Below are 13,695 nucleotides of genomic sequence, written 5' to 3'. Positions count from 1 at the left end.
TGCAAAGCCTAAGGACCCATGTTCGCTTCCCCAGCACCCACATAAAGCCAGATGAGCAAGGGGGCACGAGCCTCTGGAGTTCATTTGCAGTGGCTAGAGGCCCTGGTGCGCCCATTCTCATTCTTTCTCTGCCTCTTTCTTAGTCTCTCCCAAATAAATAAAACCTCTGTTTGTAAAAGTGGACTAACACCCAGGTTCCCTATATATAAGTTTTAAATATAAAACTTCGCTAGTATTCACATGAAGTACCAGCAAATGAATTTTGGTTTTAGTCTTTATTTGTTCTTTGACTATTTCAAGCATATATATTCCATTTTGATCATGTAGACCCTCGTCACTCTCTTCTTTAGGACATTGTGTAGTTCATAAGAGGTGTTCACTTTCTGAGCCTATTTTATTGTGGAAACCTTTGAACACGCTAGTGAACATGTCTGCGATAACATAAGAACATGCCACAGACATTAAAGCTGCTCAGAAGCCTTTATGATGACATTGTTTCAAGCCTAGGGAAAAGTTGCACCGACAAGCAGCCCCTGCCCCCACACTGCTGAATCCTGTGTTCTTTCATCAGTAATTTACACAGCTACACACCATGCAAAAGCCAAGTCTTCCTTTTAAAATGGATGATGATATACTTGGGTTTTTTAAATGGTGTGACATCATTCATTAAAAGAAAGTACACTATTTTTTTTAAAGCATTAGTATTTTCCCTCATTTGCTTTCCCATTCCTATGCTCTCTCTAAATATATTCTATTTTAGTAACCAGGGATATTTGGTACATGAAGCCCCTTTACCTGTAAATTGTTCAGTGGGCATTTCTTAAGAACAGGAATATTCTCATCCAAAATCAGGGGGAAAAAATGACATGGATGGAATATTATATCTACAAGCCTCATTCAAATATGATCAGTTGTCTTTTAGCAGTATCTCTAGATGGAGTCATTTTGTGTTGCTATCACAGGAAAGCACAGAATACTCTAGTCTTGGTAAAGAGCAAAGATTTACTCCTTCCGCTTTCAGAGGCTAGGAAGCCCAAGTTAAGGGCTGGCGTCAGGCAGAGGCCCTTTTGTGAATTGTCCGTAGAAGTCAGAAGGATGAATAATAAGCATATGAGTAGGCTAAGCTTGCTCTTATTAGCTTGTTTATTTAAAGTTCTGGGGATGGGGGGCAGGGAAATAACTCAGTGGTTAAAGGCACTTATTTGCAAAGCTTGCTGGTCTGTTTTGAGTCCCCAGCACCCACATAAAGCCAGATGCAAAGTGGTACATGCATGCAGTTTGTGTTCAGCAGCAAAAGACTCTGGTGTGTGTATGTGTGTTCATGCACACATGCAAATAAAAATGTTTAAATATAAATAAGGGATTCAAGCCCAGGTCCTAGCACTTGCTAGGCAAATGCTCTGCCAGTGAGCTAAATCTCTACACACACACCCCAAAATACTTGCTTTTATAACCAAGTCTTGTGAAAATGAACCCACTCCAGAAAATGACACTAGTCCATTCCTGAAGTTACAGCCCTTATGACTTCAGCACCTCTTAAAGGTCTTGTCTCCCAATACTGTGTATTGTATATGAAAAACTTAACTCATGGGGCACATTCAAACCACAGTAGCTCTTAAGTTTTTTTGATGTGTTTATTGTTTTGATGTCTACTACAAAAATATTGATACAAATGTCTTTGTCTCACCCATAAGTAGCTTTCAGTTAGAGGTCGTGTCTCCCAAGTTTGCTCTTTGACCTGGCAACATGCCTCTATTTGCTTCTCACTTCTAGCTCTGCCACCACCCTGCAAGGGAAAGTCTCAACTGGGGTGAAACATCCTGTCCTGGGACTACAGGAACCTTGTTGGGCGTTGAACCAAGCTCCCAGCCCCTGCCCTGTGCTCCCCATTCAGCAAACTTAGAGCCAGGCTTGTTCCCAGGCTCCAAGGACAGAGAGGAAGCTTCTCATGGCTGTCATCACAGGCGCTCCTGGATAGGGCGTGGGTCAGAGGAGGGTTGACAGCCCATGGAGCCACGTGGAATGGTGCACACCAAGTCCATTGGTGGCCTGTGGCTGTGGTGGCTAGAGCAGCTGGCTCTGTCAAGAAGCTCAGCAGGCCCTTTCTGGTTGAGTGTTGAACCTGTTGGCATGGTTGCCAGGAACTAGCAATGAACTGAGAGATGTTCAGATAAGGAGGGGGGAAAGGGTACAGCTGTCCCTTGATATCTGAGGGAGCTTGGTTCTAGGATACCCCATGGATACAAAAATATGAGGCTGTTCAAGACTTACAGAAAATGTACCAAGTCTATGCAATCTCCCACATATATTAAAATCATCTCTAGATGTCTTGTGAAATGTAAACGCTGGGTAAATAGTTGTTAGGCTTTACTGTTTGAAGAATCCTAACAATATTAAGATGGTTAGTTTTCAAAAAAGTATTTTTATTTGAGAGAAGGGAAGGGATGGAGGGAGAATGGGACACCGGGGCCTCCAACTACTGCAAACAAACTCCACATGCATACACCACCTTGTACATCTGACTTTATGTGGCTACTGGGGAATTGAACCCAGATCATTAAGTTTGCAGACAAGTGCCTTAACCACTGAGCAATCTCTCTGGCCCCCAATGATTCTTTTTACCAGAAGCATTTTCTGAGTATTTCTCACCCAGGGGTTGAAGCTACATGTGTGGGAATCCCAATGAGGTGGCTGGCTGTTGCAAAACATCTCATGGGTCCATGGACTTCCTGCAGCAGGTGTGGGTCTGTCCCAGGACCACTGATGCATTAAGTGATTAACCAATTCATCAATCGGCAGATAGCTGATCAAATCACTGGAGGCCTTCCACTTCCCCTCGTCAGTGCTCTGCTATGCTTAGCTCTCCATTTACTGATTCAATCAATTCTCTTTATCCTCCTTTCTGCTCAGTGGCATTCTGACATCTGAAACATCATTTTCCTCAGCTCAGGGAAAGTCAGTGAAATGCAGCCCTAAGTGGAAGGCCATGTCCACCTTGACCACTACCAGAGTCTGATGGCAGAACATACTGTCTGATACGCTTCTAAATGTTGTGTTTATACATTTAGAATGTAAAGACTATTAAACCAAAAGGCAAAATCAAAACAAACTGAACCTAATGACCAAGAGTTCAAATGAAAGTTCAACAGCAAAGACAAACTTACCAAAGGTGTCTGAAGAGCACACGGCCAGAAATGAAGGCAGGAGCCATACTGGTCAAGTAAACAGTCCTGACTGTGGTACTGTACATCCTTTGGCTAAATACTAGCAATATTCAGATAGTCTTGATATTTAAAAAAAAAAAAAAAATCACATCTTGGGCTGGAGAGATAGCTTAGTGGTTAAGCACTTGCCCATGAAGCCTAATGACCCTAGTTCGAGGCTCGATTTCCCAGGACCCATGTCAGCCAGATGCACAAGGGGGCATATGTGTCTGGAGTTTGTTTGCAGTGGCTGGAAGCCCTGGCGTACCCATTTTCTCTCTCTCTCTCTGCCTCTTTCTCCCTCTGTCTCTCAAATAAATAAAAAATAAACAAAAAAACCACATCTCAACATTGTTTTCAAAATTAAAAATTTAACTGGGCATAGTGGCCCACACCTGTAACCCCAGTACCACAGAGGTAGACAGGAAGATCAGGAGTTGAAGTATCTCCTTGGCTATGTAGCAAGTTCACAGCTAGACTGGGCTACATGGGACTGTCTCAAAAACACAAAATGGGGGCTTGAGAGATGGCTTACCGGTTAAGGTGCTTGCCTATGAAGCCTAAGAAACCATGCTTGACTCTCCATATCCTACCTAAGCCAGAGGCACAGAACTGAGGACAAGGGGCAAGGTCACACATGCCCACTAGGTGGCGCAAGTGCCTGAAATTCAATATCGGTGGCTGAGGCCCTGACACAATTCTTAAAAAAAAAAAAAAAAACACAAAGCAACCCAAAAGGAGTAATTTAAATAAAGCAGTAAGAGCAGACCTGATGTGTCAGCTAATGGGAAAATCAGACATCATGGGGTGACTGGTGCTGCAACGCATATGAGCCTACATAAACGGTGTGGATGTACCTTCTATGCAGCAGTAACTTGGGGCACATCATGTGCCTCATGGACTTAGGGGCACAAGAGACTGTAAGGTGGAAAGGGAACATTACATAGTAGTTACTACTGACTAGACTTGGCACCTTTCATTTTGGAAGCAGAAACCAAAGAGGCAGCCCAGATCTTCCAGGGCCTTTAAGTTCACTGACTTAGGTAGGACCTGCCCAGCATGAAGCAAAGGAGAAAATGCTAGTGACGAAGGCCCGTGTGATAACCACCTAGAAAGACACGAGGCTCCCAAAAGCCTTTTGGCTAAAAATGACTTAGTGAAAAAGAGAGCAAGCTTTAAACCCAGTGAGGTTTGAGCAAGGAAGCCAAGAAATACACATTTGATTTCATCTGAAAATTTAATCTCAAAAACCAACTGTGTGTGGCCTCTGGCCCATGCTGCTGAGTAGAATCAGCCAGGGAAATCTACTTTTGAGACTCATTCTGACCAAAACAAACAGAATAAACAATCCATGAGCCCAGGTTCCCAAAGCCTGGTTCACAACTGAAAATGACCCTGGGGTCTCTCTCATTCCCAGAGCCAGGACACAGCTACAGAGAGCAGGAAGCTCTTGGCAGAACAGATTCTCCTTCTCGCTGGGGCATGGCTGGGAACTTGTCAGAGATGCCAATTCTCCAGTTACCACCCAGAGTTTCTGAATTACGACATACATTTCCCCAGATGCGCAGGAGCCTCTTCTGTACACTCAGGGCTGAGAACCACCAAAAAATGTAGCACCTTATTGAGCCAGTGTCTCCAGTGTCTGAGAGTTCAAGGAGAAAGACAGTTCTGGCCTCCGGCTGCATCTCCTGGACTCCGTGAAGTCACTGTTGTGCACAGAATTAACATGCAGGCAGAGGAACAAGATCAAGCCCAAACCGGAGATTCAGGCTCCACTGGAGCTTTAAAGAAAGAGTAGCAGGTGACTTTAGTATAAAACACATTGACCATTTGCTGGCCGAGCAAACACAAACATGAGACGAGCTGCACGAGCGGGAAGAGCCGGGACAGAGGCCGCCAGGGTTTCCCGGCACCTCATGCTGGAGCTTCTCGTTCACTCTCCGCTCCATGTTCTGCCGCCTCTGGCAAGGGCCAGGAAACTGGCTACAAGACCCAGGTCCAAGGCCACAGCAGCATTAAGGCTCTCTGATGCTAACTGCTTGTATGTTCCAGTTTGTAACTACAATATCAAAAGCACTGTCAAATAGCCCCACCCACTGACCTTTACAATCCTTGTTCTTACAAGTTCCCTTTGAGACTACGAAATGTCAGTATAGCTTTGCCTGCGGCACAGCACCAATGTTAACACCCACAGGCGGGTCCAAGTTCAAGTAGAAAGGCTTGTTTCAGGACAGCCTAGGTGGCAGTAGTGTTGAGAACTCTGTAGTGTCTCCTGGGTGACACACCCTTGGACAAGCTGGGCAAATGAAGGCACAGGTGCAGACACCTGTCCACACTTGCTCCCCAATTAATCTGGACACTGCCCCTCAGTCAAGGCTCAAATCTTGACAGCAGTGACCCTGGTCTACCAAAGTTGCAATTGTTTGAAACAGGAATCCATTTCTTGTTGTTTTTCATTAATGATGATTTCCAAAGGTGTCTAGCATATTCTAGGAACAAGAAAAGAAGATTGTCATGTCAAAATACTATTTTCAATAAGAGATGAATTCACTCATTACATGCTTCTAAAGAAATTCTAAATGAAATGATAAAGATGTAAGTTGAATGTTTTATACTTCACATGGACTCAAGGCCCTCTCCTAAGAAATATAAAAGGACAACCAACCCTTGGTGAGTGTTCCACAGCAGCCAATGCTTAAGAGCAACACCAATCACTAATGTCTGAAAGGCAGTTCACTCCCTACCTGATACTCTAGTAACGAACACCTTGAATCTCAAGAGAATAAGGAGACAGGACACCTCCCAAGGGTGGCTAACAATGGCAGGTATGAAGGTCTGCTGCTCATAACAATATCTGCCCCAAACTGCAAGGCATTCATTTGTGCATTGACAGCTGATTTTCATGGTAAAATTGAGATCCAAATCTAATACAAATACAAACATGGGTAAACTGTAGGCCCTACAACATTAGAAATGCACGAGTTCCTGGCAGAAGCACTCCCACTCAGGATACCGCCTGAGGACAATGCTTGGTTAACCTTGACCAGGACGGTGCCTCATTTAAGCAATTTCAGAAGGGGTTGGGGGAGACTTCCACTTGACTTTCTCCTGCATACTAGGGACTGCAGTTTCTAACAAAGCATCCACTCAAAATTTGAATGTTTGGTTCTTGTAGCACAGAAGGAAAAAAAAAAAAAAAATCACACTCCAACACAGTACAGTGCTACTAACTGGGAGTCAGTGAGAAACGCTCATGCTGGACACGAGGGCCACCTGCAGTAAGCACTTTCCCCAACAGACATGAGATATGATTCCCTTCTACCCATCATACAATTCCTAAGGCAGAGACGATTGCTCCTGGAGCAAAGATGGAGTTCCAAACCTTAGGAGGCATCCTGGGACGGAGCGGAAGGGTCCTGGCTCTCGGGCTCTGGAGGTGGTGCTGGCACCACTTCCTTCTTCTTGGCCGCCAGGAACTCATGAATTGCTCGCTCAATCTGAGGCCGGAAAATGTGGTTCAGCTTTGGATCCACCACCTGAGAGATAATCCTGTCCACACCTGCTTCCAGCATGCCTGACCTGTGGAGACCAAACAGACCACTGTTACTCAGCTCCCACAAGTCCCGGGTCCCACATGAGAGGCCAGGAAAGATCCATCTAGTGCCCTTCTAGAAGGCTCTTTCAAAAGACAACTCATTTAGCTCAGGCTATTTTATTTTCACTTGTGAGAGGATTCCCAGCAGAGAGCCACCTCATTCCTAAGTGAGTCTCAACCTTGGACAAAGGAACCAATGAAAACAAGCCAACACTCTAGCCTCCAGAACCATGAGAGAGGCTTCTGCTGTTGCTAAGCCACCTAGTCCATGGGACTCCATTAGCACAGCTCCAGTGGACCAAGGCAGCAACTAGGACGCAACAAGAGGGTGAGGTACGTAGAATGAAGCTAGATGGCTCTACTGGCCATAGTTCTGCTCACCGGTCTAGAGCAAGACTCTACCTCAAAAAGACAAAAAGTAAAGGGCTGGGTGTGGTGGCTCACACATTCAATCCCAGCACTCAGGAGGCTGAGATAAGAAGAATGCCATGAATTTGAAGCCAGCTTGAGCTACACAGTGAGTTCTAGATCAGCCTATAGTGAGACCCTGTCTCAAAACAACAAAAAGAGGGGCTGGAGGAATGGCTTAGCAGCTAAGGTGCTTGCCTGCAATGCCAAAGGATCCAGGTTTGATTTCCCAGGACCCACGTAAGCCAGATGCACGAGGTGGCACATATGCCTGGAGTTAAATAAATAAATGAAATAAGCATTGCTATTAAAATCATAGTGGCATCTGTCTGCCTCAAATAAACAAACAGAATTACAACACACACACATGCATGCACACATGTAGAGGAAGGCAGTGACCAGGCTGGGCATGTTGGAGGGTGAAGGAATACTATCTGTTACTGTTTATGGTGCTGAGTTGTGTGCTTTCTTGCTATATTTGTTACCTAAGTATGTAAACAAAGTGCCATGCACATACCTGGAGAAGGGCATCAGTGTTCATTTCGGTAATAAACAGATATGAGCAGCTATCTTACTTTGAGGGAAACTTCCAGAGGTTACGAAGCGTTCAATGTTTTCACCTATTCTCTTACTGTGTTGGTCCAGGCTTTAGAAGATGGGGCAAACAAGGCTGATTGTTATTTCAACTGTTAACACAGGATATTTGTGTGAGGATTAGTGGTGACACATGTCAGGATTAAGTCGGGATTAATTAGTTGCTCAATAAAGGGGAGGCTACTGTCCCCTTCTTACTCAAAGATGTCATTGTCACGGTCTGCTCGTAGAGAAAGTGAAAGACGCTGGCAAGAATTTGACTATGCCAGGCAGGGACAGCTTCAGTATCATCATGCTTCCCTAACACACGGGAGCTGGCACCTGGGCCAGTCACCTTCCTTTATTTAAAAACCATCAGGTTTCAGCAGCCATAAGCCATTCCACAAGTGCCAGCTTTTTAGCAAAAGTTCCTTTCTTTTTAAAAACTTTTTTCATTTTGAAATCACTGTATATTCATAGGAAATTGCAAGAAAATAAACAGAGAGGCCCAGATAGTCCTGATGTTAGCACCTTGCCTAACACAGTATAATATCACACTAGGGAAATGGCATTGGAACTCAGAGCTTATTTCACATAGGCCTGCACTGACACTGCGTGGATAGCCTGCTGTTCACCTGTTAAGAGTCAGTTCTGGTTACTCAAGGGATGCTGGGTAATAGCCAAAGAAGAGTGACGATTCACTCTGCCTTGGAAGTCTGCAGGCGCAAGGCCAGAGTCCGGTGGGAGCTCTTAACTTCATCCCCACAAGAGAACACACACATGCAAAGAGATGACAGGGCAACAAAGGCTGAACTCACTTTTTCTTTTGGCTTTTTTTTTGAGACAGGCCCTCACTATGTAAATGAGGCTGGCTTGGCTTCCCCTCCCCCGCAACCCCTCATCTTCCCGTCACAAGCTTCCGCAGTGGCTGGGGTAGGTGGGAGTCACCACATCTGGCTGAACTCCAACTGATTCTCAAGACTAATGCAGAGCCTTGAGACCTGCAGGACAGCATTAACCCACCCACGGGGTGAAGTCTCCAGAGGTTCCACCACCTCCACGCTGCCACAGAGGCCCCAGCCTCCAGCACCTGTACTTGTGGGGGACACCTCAGCACCACAGCACAGCACACCTTTGTCATACGAGGTGCTTCGTGTAAGCAGCACCGTGATGACGACACCGAGGCCCCTGTGCTACCAGCACGTGACAGTGCCTCCTACTTCAGCCACCACGAAGCTCCGTCTCAGGAACTGCAGCACGCTTATAACTGGAATTGTGCACCAGTTATCTTCTTAATACTGTCCTTTCCTCATTGTATGACCCTGATATTTCTCTGCTGGCAAGCTTGCCAAGCTTTTACCAAGGATGTTTGAGTGCCGTAAGAAGTCCTGAACATAAGCCCTGGGGTAAAAAACAAAAATGAGAAATCGCTCACCTCAGACCCAGGCCCATCTCCACTAGTACTGGTGACAATGAAAGGTCACTTACAAGAGCAGCACCTTAGCCAGGTGTGGTGGTGTGTGTCTTTAATCCCAGCACTCGGCGGGGGTGGGGGGTGCGGGGGGAGGCAGAGGTTGGAGGATCTCGGTGAGTTTGAGGCCATCCTGAGACTACATAGTGAATTCCAGTCAGCCTGGGCTAGAGTGAGACCCTACCTTGAAAAACCAAAAAAAAAAAAAAAAAAAAAAGGAGCAACACCTTTTCTAGCAATGGCTCAGTCTATTATTGCGAGGGACATCTTAAAAGAATGCCCTCCTGAACGGTGACACTACACTTCAGAGGTAGCCTAAGAGGAGGCAAAGAACAAACACACAGAATGAGAATGTACATTCACTTGAGATGAGAAAACGCAAGTGCCTCTAGCCCGACACCCCAGCACCAGCACCTTCCTATGAAGCTCACATTCACTCAGACTACACAAAGCTCAAAGGACAGAAAGTAAGGCTCACCATGGGGAAGATGTGCCAGACACCCACTGACCATGAGCACTTGCAAGCCTCCACCTAAAGAGCCAGCAGGAATTTCAGTGAAGTACTGTGCCTAACTCTGCCTTGACCAATACGGGAGCAGACTGCTACACCTGCTCCCAGTGTCCACCCGACTCAACAGTGACCGATGAGGGAGCAGACTGCTACACATGCTCCCAGTGTCCACCCGACTCAACAGTGACCGATGAGGGAGCAGACTGCTACACATGCTCCCAGTGTCCACCGGGCTCAACTGTGCGTGCGGAAGGACAGCCCTTGGGGCTTCAGAGCTGCAGCGGCTGTCTCCCAGTGTCTGTCACTTTTGCTTACTCACTGAAGCACACTCTGCCGAAGACCATTTCGTAACTGGTTCTTGTTCATTGCAGGATTCCATTCTTGTTTGTCCAGATGTGTTGACACAAAGTTATCCACTTTCTGTCGCAGGTTTTGATAGGCTGGCTGAAATAGTCAAGAGAAGACATAGTCCAGAGTATGTGAGCAAAGTTGTTGGAATGAGCCATGCAGAAGAATGTTTGGATAGAAACACATATTTTCCAATCAAAATACCTTTCTGCCTGACTAGTGAGCTTACAATGTACCATGAACTTGTAAAAGTCTTTGAGGGAAGCATGTCAGCATTCTCCTGGCCCTTTTGGTTTAGAAAGAACTCGCCATCACAGCTGAACTGTGTCACGGCCGAGGACAGACCTGCACTGCTTCTGCATCTAAGGAACTATGTTCCAGGGCAGGTTCCTTCACTTACTCCTGCCTGACAATTCACCCCGAGCCTCAGTAACTCTCATCTGTAAAGCGCAAACGTTCTTGTTTACTGACCTCACGGAGGGGGAGGGCCACCGTTGACATGAACAGGAGCCGCCCAGACCTCAGCCTGACTGAGTCTTCAGCCGAAGCCCAAAGAACCCAGGGGGCTATAGGGAAGCAATCAGCCTGTCCATATATGGGCTGGAGGCACTGTAAGCTTTTCACTATTCTACACCCAATGACAAGCAGGAGGAAAACAGTCCAGAAAATTACTGGTGAACACAAGAATGCATGTTCTGAGCCCCAGGTGGTTTTCCAAAGTGTGGTAGTATGAAACGTCCCTTCTCTCCCCCTCTTATGGACAGAGAATACTTTCTCACCCCACTGGTTCTGAGTGCACAATGTGGAGCTCTGGCAAGTGACTTGACAGTGACAGAAGGCCTGAACTATGGGTGTGCTGTCTGTCCTGCTTGGCTCTGACCCTTGTATGAGGACATGTGGAGGTTATGACAGTCTACCTGTATGGTCTATGCTGTAAGATGCACACATGTGCAGCTGGCCCAACCCTAACCTAGAGTCCTGGCTCAAACTCAGGCTGTCGGCAGCTGACAGCCCTGGACCCAGCTGAAGCCTGTTTACATTAGCTGCTTCGGTTATCTGCAGCCCTAACAGAGTTAGAATAATCACTGACTATATACCAACAAGATGAGGTAAAGGTTTCTAACAGTCAGGGAAACAAGACTGCCCAAACAGCCAGTTCATTAGGGCTTAACTCTATGAGTGGACTCTTACCAGACCAGAAAGTGAAAAGGCAGGGAGCTGAGGAAAGAGAAATAAAATTCTGGGGCTGGAGAGATGGCTTGGTGGTTATGCGCTTACCTGTGAAGCCTAAGGACCCCAGTTTGAGGCTCAATTCCCCAGGACCCATGTTAGTCAGATATACAAGGGGGCACACACGTCTGGAGTTCATTGCAGTGGCTGGAAGCCCTGATGCACCTGTTCTCTCTCTCTGCCTCTTTCTCTTTCTGCCTTTCACTCTCAAATAAATAAGTAAATAATAAACAAAAAAAAATTTTAAGGGCTGGGGAGATGGCTTAGCAGTTAAGCGCTTGCCTGTGAAGCCTAAGGACCCCGGTTGGAGGCTCGGTTCCCCAGGTCCCACGTTAGCCAGATGCACAAGGGGGTGCACGCGTCTGGAGTTCGTTTGCAGAGGCTGGAAGCCCTGGCGTGCCCATTCTCTCTCTCCCTCTATCTGTCTTTCTCTCTATGTCTGTCGCTCTCAAATAAATAAATAAATAATGAACAAAAAAATTTTAAAATTCAGATTCCCAAGTATTCTCCTTCTAGCAACTCCTTTCCCTGGAACCACCTTCTCTTCACAGAGAGGCAGTAGGCATCACACTCTCCAGGCAACATGAGAAAGTGTAGACACACATTCTCTGCGACTTGTTTTTTTTTTTTTTTTTTGAGGTAGGGTCTCGCTCTAGTTCAGGCTGACCTGGAATTCACTCTGTAGTCTCAGGGTGGCCTTGAACTCTCAGCGATCCTCCTACCTCTGCCTCCCGAGTACTGGGATTAAAGGCATGCGCCACCACACCCAGCTCTCTGGGACTTTCTGAGTTAGAGCCAAAAGTCCCTTCTAAGAGAAGAACCAGGAGGACGCAATCAATGGATGGCAGAAACCAAAGGAGGGCTTTGGAAGGACAGTCCTGGGATGAAAGACACATTGCTCATGGGCAAATCCTGCTCCCAAGGACATCCCTATGATCTGCAGTTTGTTCTATGAGACAAATGATACCACCTGTACCTAAGGGAGTTGGGTTTAGGTTTGTCAGCAGTAACCATGCATCCTGATACTATACCCCCCCTTTTTTTACTCAAAATAGCCACTTAACTGTTTACTGGAAAAGGGCAGGAACATTACTGCCAAGCCTCAAACCCTGACAATAAAAGCACTTTCAGTTCAAGAAGTTAAAGGGTCAATGAAGGAATAAGGGCTCTGTTTCTACCGCTTATCCTAGTTTGACTTCATGCAAAGTCTGAGAGGTGGAGAAAAGGAGCAACGATGAATATGCTGCCGGCTGCATTCAATGCACTTCGTTGAAAACTGCTTTCTCAGCTGTGAACAGAGGCTGGTTGGGAATCCTGAAACTGTGCGTGCACACCCACCTGCCTTAGTCTACCGTTCTTTCCAAACACTAGGGCGTGGTGTCGTTGCGGAGGGAGCAGGGCTACAGGAGAAGAAGGTTGGGTGTAGGCTGTGAAATCCGTCTGGCATCTTCAACAGAGGACCAACCGGGCTCCAATCACAAGGTAGGAAGGGGATGTGCAGGGCCAGAGCAGAACCCACCCACATGGGCATCACCCAGGAAGTTCTTCGTGCTGCCACAAGTGGCGCAATGCGTCACTGTTGAGACTCTCGGGGCCTTTTTCTTTTTTGTGTTTCAAATAGGGTCTCACTCTAGCCCAGGCTGGCCTGGAATTCACTATGGAGTCTCAGGCTGGCCTCGAACTCACGGCGATCCTCCTACCTCTGCCTCCCGAGTGCTGGGATTCAAGGCGCGCGCCCCCACGCCCGGCAACCTTGAGTTTTATTCTAGGCTTTGGGGGAGGGGCGGGGGAGTCAGAGAAGAAAGGCAGCAAGAAAGCAACCCGCGGGCCCCGCTCGGCTACCTTGGTGTCCACGTCGGCCAGGCAGTCCCGGCGGAAGCTGTCGAACAGGCCGCGGCTCTTGAGCTGCTCCACGATGAGGGCGATGAGCTGCGGGTCGCCCGGCGGCAGCGAGGCCGGGTTGACGGGACCCCCGCCGCCGCCCCCGGCCCCGCCGCCGCCCGCCCCGCCGCCGCCCGCGCCCGGGGCGCCCGCCGAGCCCCCCGCCGCCGCCGCCGCCCCGGCGCTCCCCGCGCCCCCGCCGCCGTCCGCCATGCCTGCGCCCCGGGCCGGCGACGGACGCGGCCGAGCACGGCTGCTGCTTCTCCCGGACGCGAGGCCCGGGGCTCCGAGACGAGGCGGGGGGCCCCACCGACACAGCGGCGGAGGCAGGGGGCGCGGGGGTACGGGCGGCGGGTAACGGTCGCTGGATTTCGGGCGCGCTCCTGATGTCGTCACGGCGGGCTTTGGCATTGTGGGACGGATTGGTTTCCTGAAGCCATCTCCGGCGTTTTTCTAGAGTGGAGGGGGGCAGTCG

General features: G+C 47.8%; 1 protein-coding gene and 1 non-coding gene across 2 annotated transcripts; one reads left to right on the top strand and one right to left on the bottom strand.

The window, feature by feature from the left end:
* The first annotated feature begins 541 nt into the window (after positions 1-541).
* LOC123461928 lies at positions 542-684 on the top strand. The gene has a single exon (XR_006637973.1). It is a non-coding gene; the product is annotated as a small nucleolar RNA SNORA15 (small nucleolar RNA).
* A 3,742-nt stretch (positions 685-4,426) lies between these two features.
* On the bottom strand, positions 4,427-13,631 carry Bod1 (biorientation of chromosomes in cell division 1). The gene is made up of 5 exons (XM_045152178.1): positions 13,386-13,631; positions 13,182-13,337; positions 10,081-10,205; positions 6,586-6,782; positions 4,427-5,692 (listed from the first exon to the last, which is right to left on the bottom strand). Exons 1-4 carry the CDS (start codon positions 13,629-13,631, stop codon positions 6,587-6,589), a joined length of 723 nt encoding a protein of 240 aa, XP_045008113.1. The 3' UTR covers positions 4,427-5,692; position 6,586.
* Between the last annotated feature and the right edge of the window lie 64 nt (positions 13,632-13,695).

The sequence above is a fragment of the Jaculus jaculus genome, chromosome 6, assembly GCF_020740685.1.
Source record: "Jaculus jaculus isolate mJacJac1 chromosome 6, mJacJac1.mat.Y.cur, whole genome shotgun sequence".
NCBI lineage: Eukaryota > Metazoa > Chordata > Mammalia > Rodentia > Dipodidae > Jaculus > Jaculus jaculus.
This window is presented reverse-complemented; position numbering and strand designations above follow the sequence as displayed.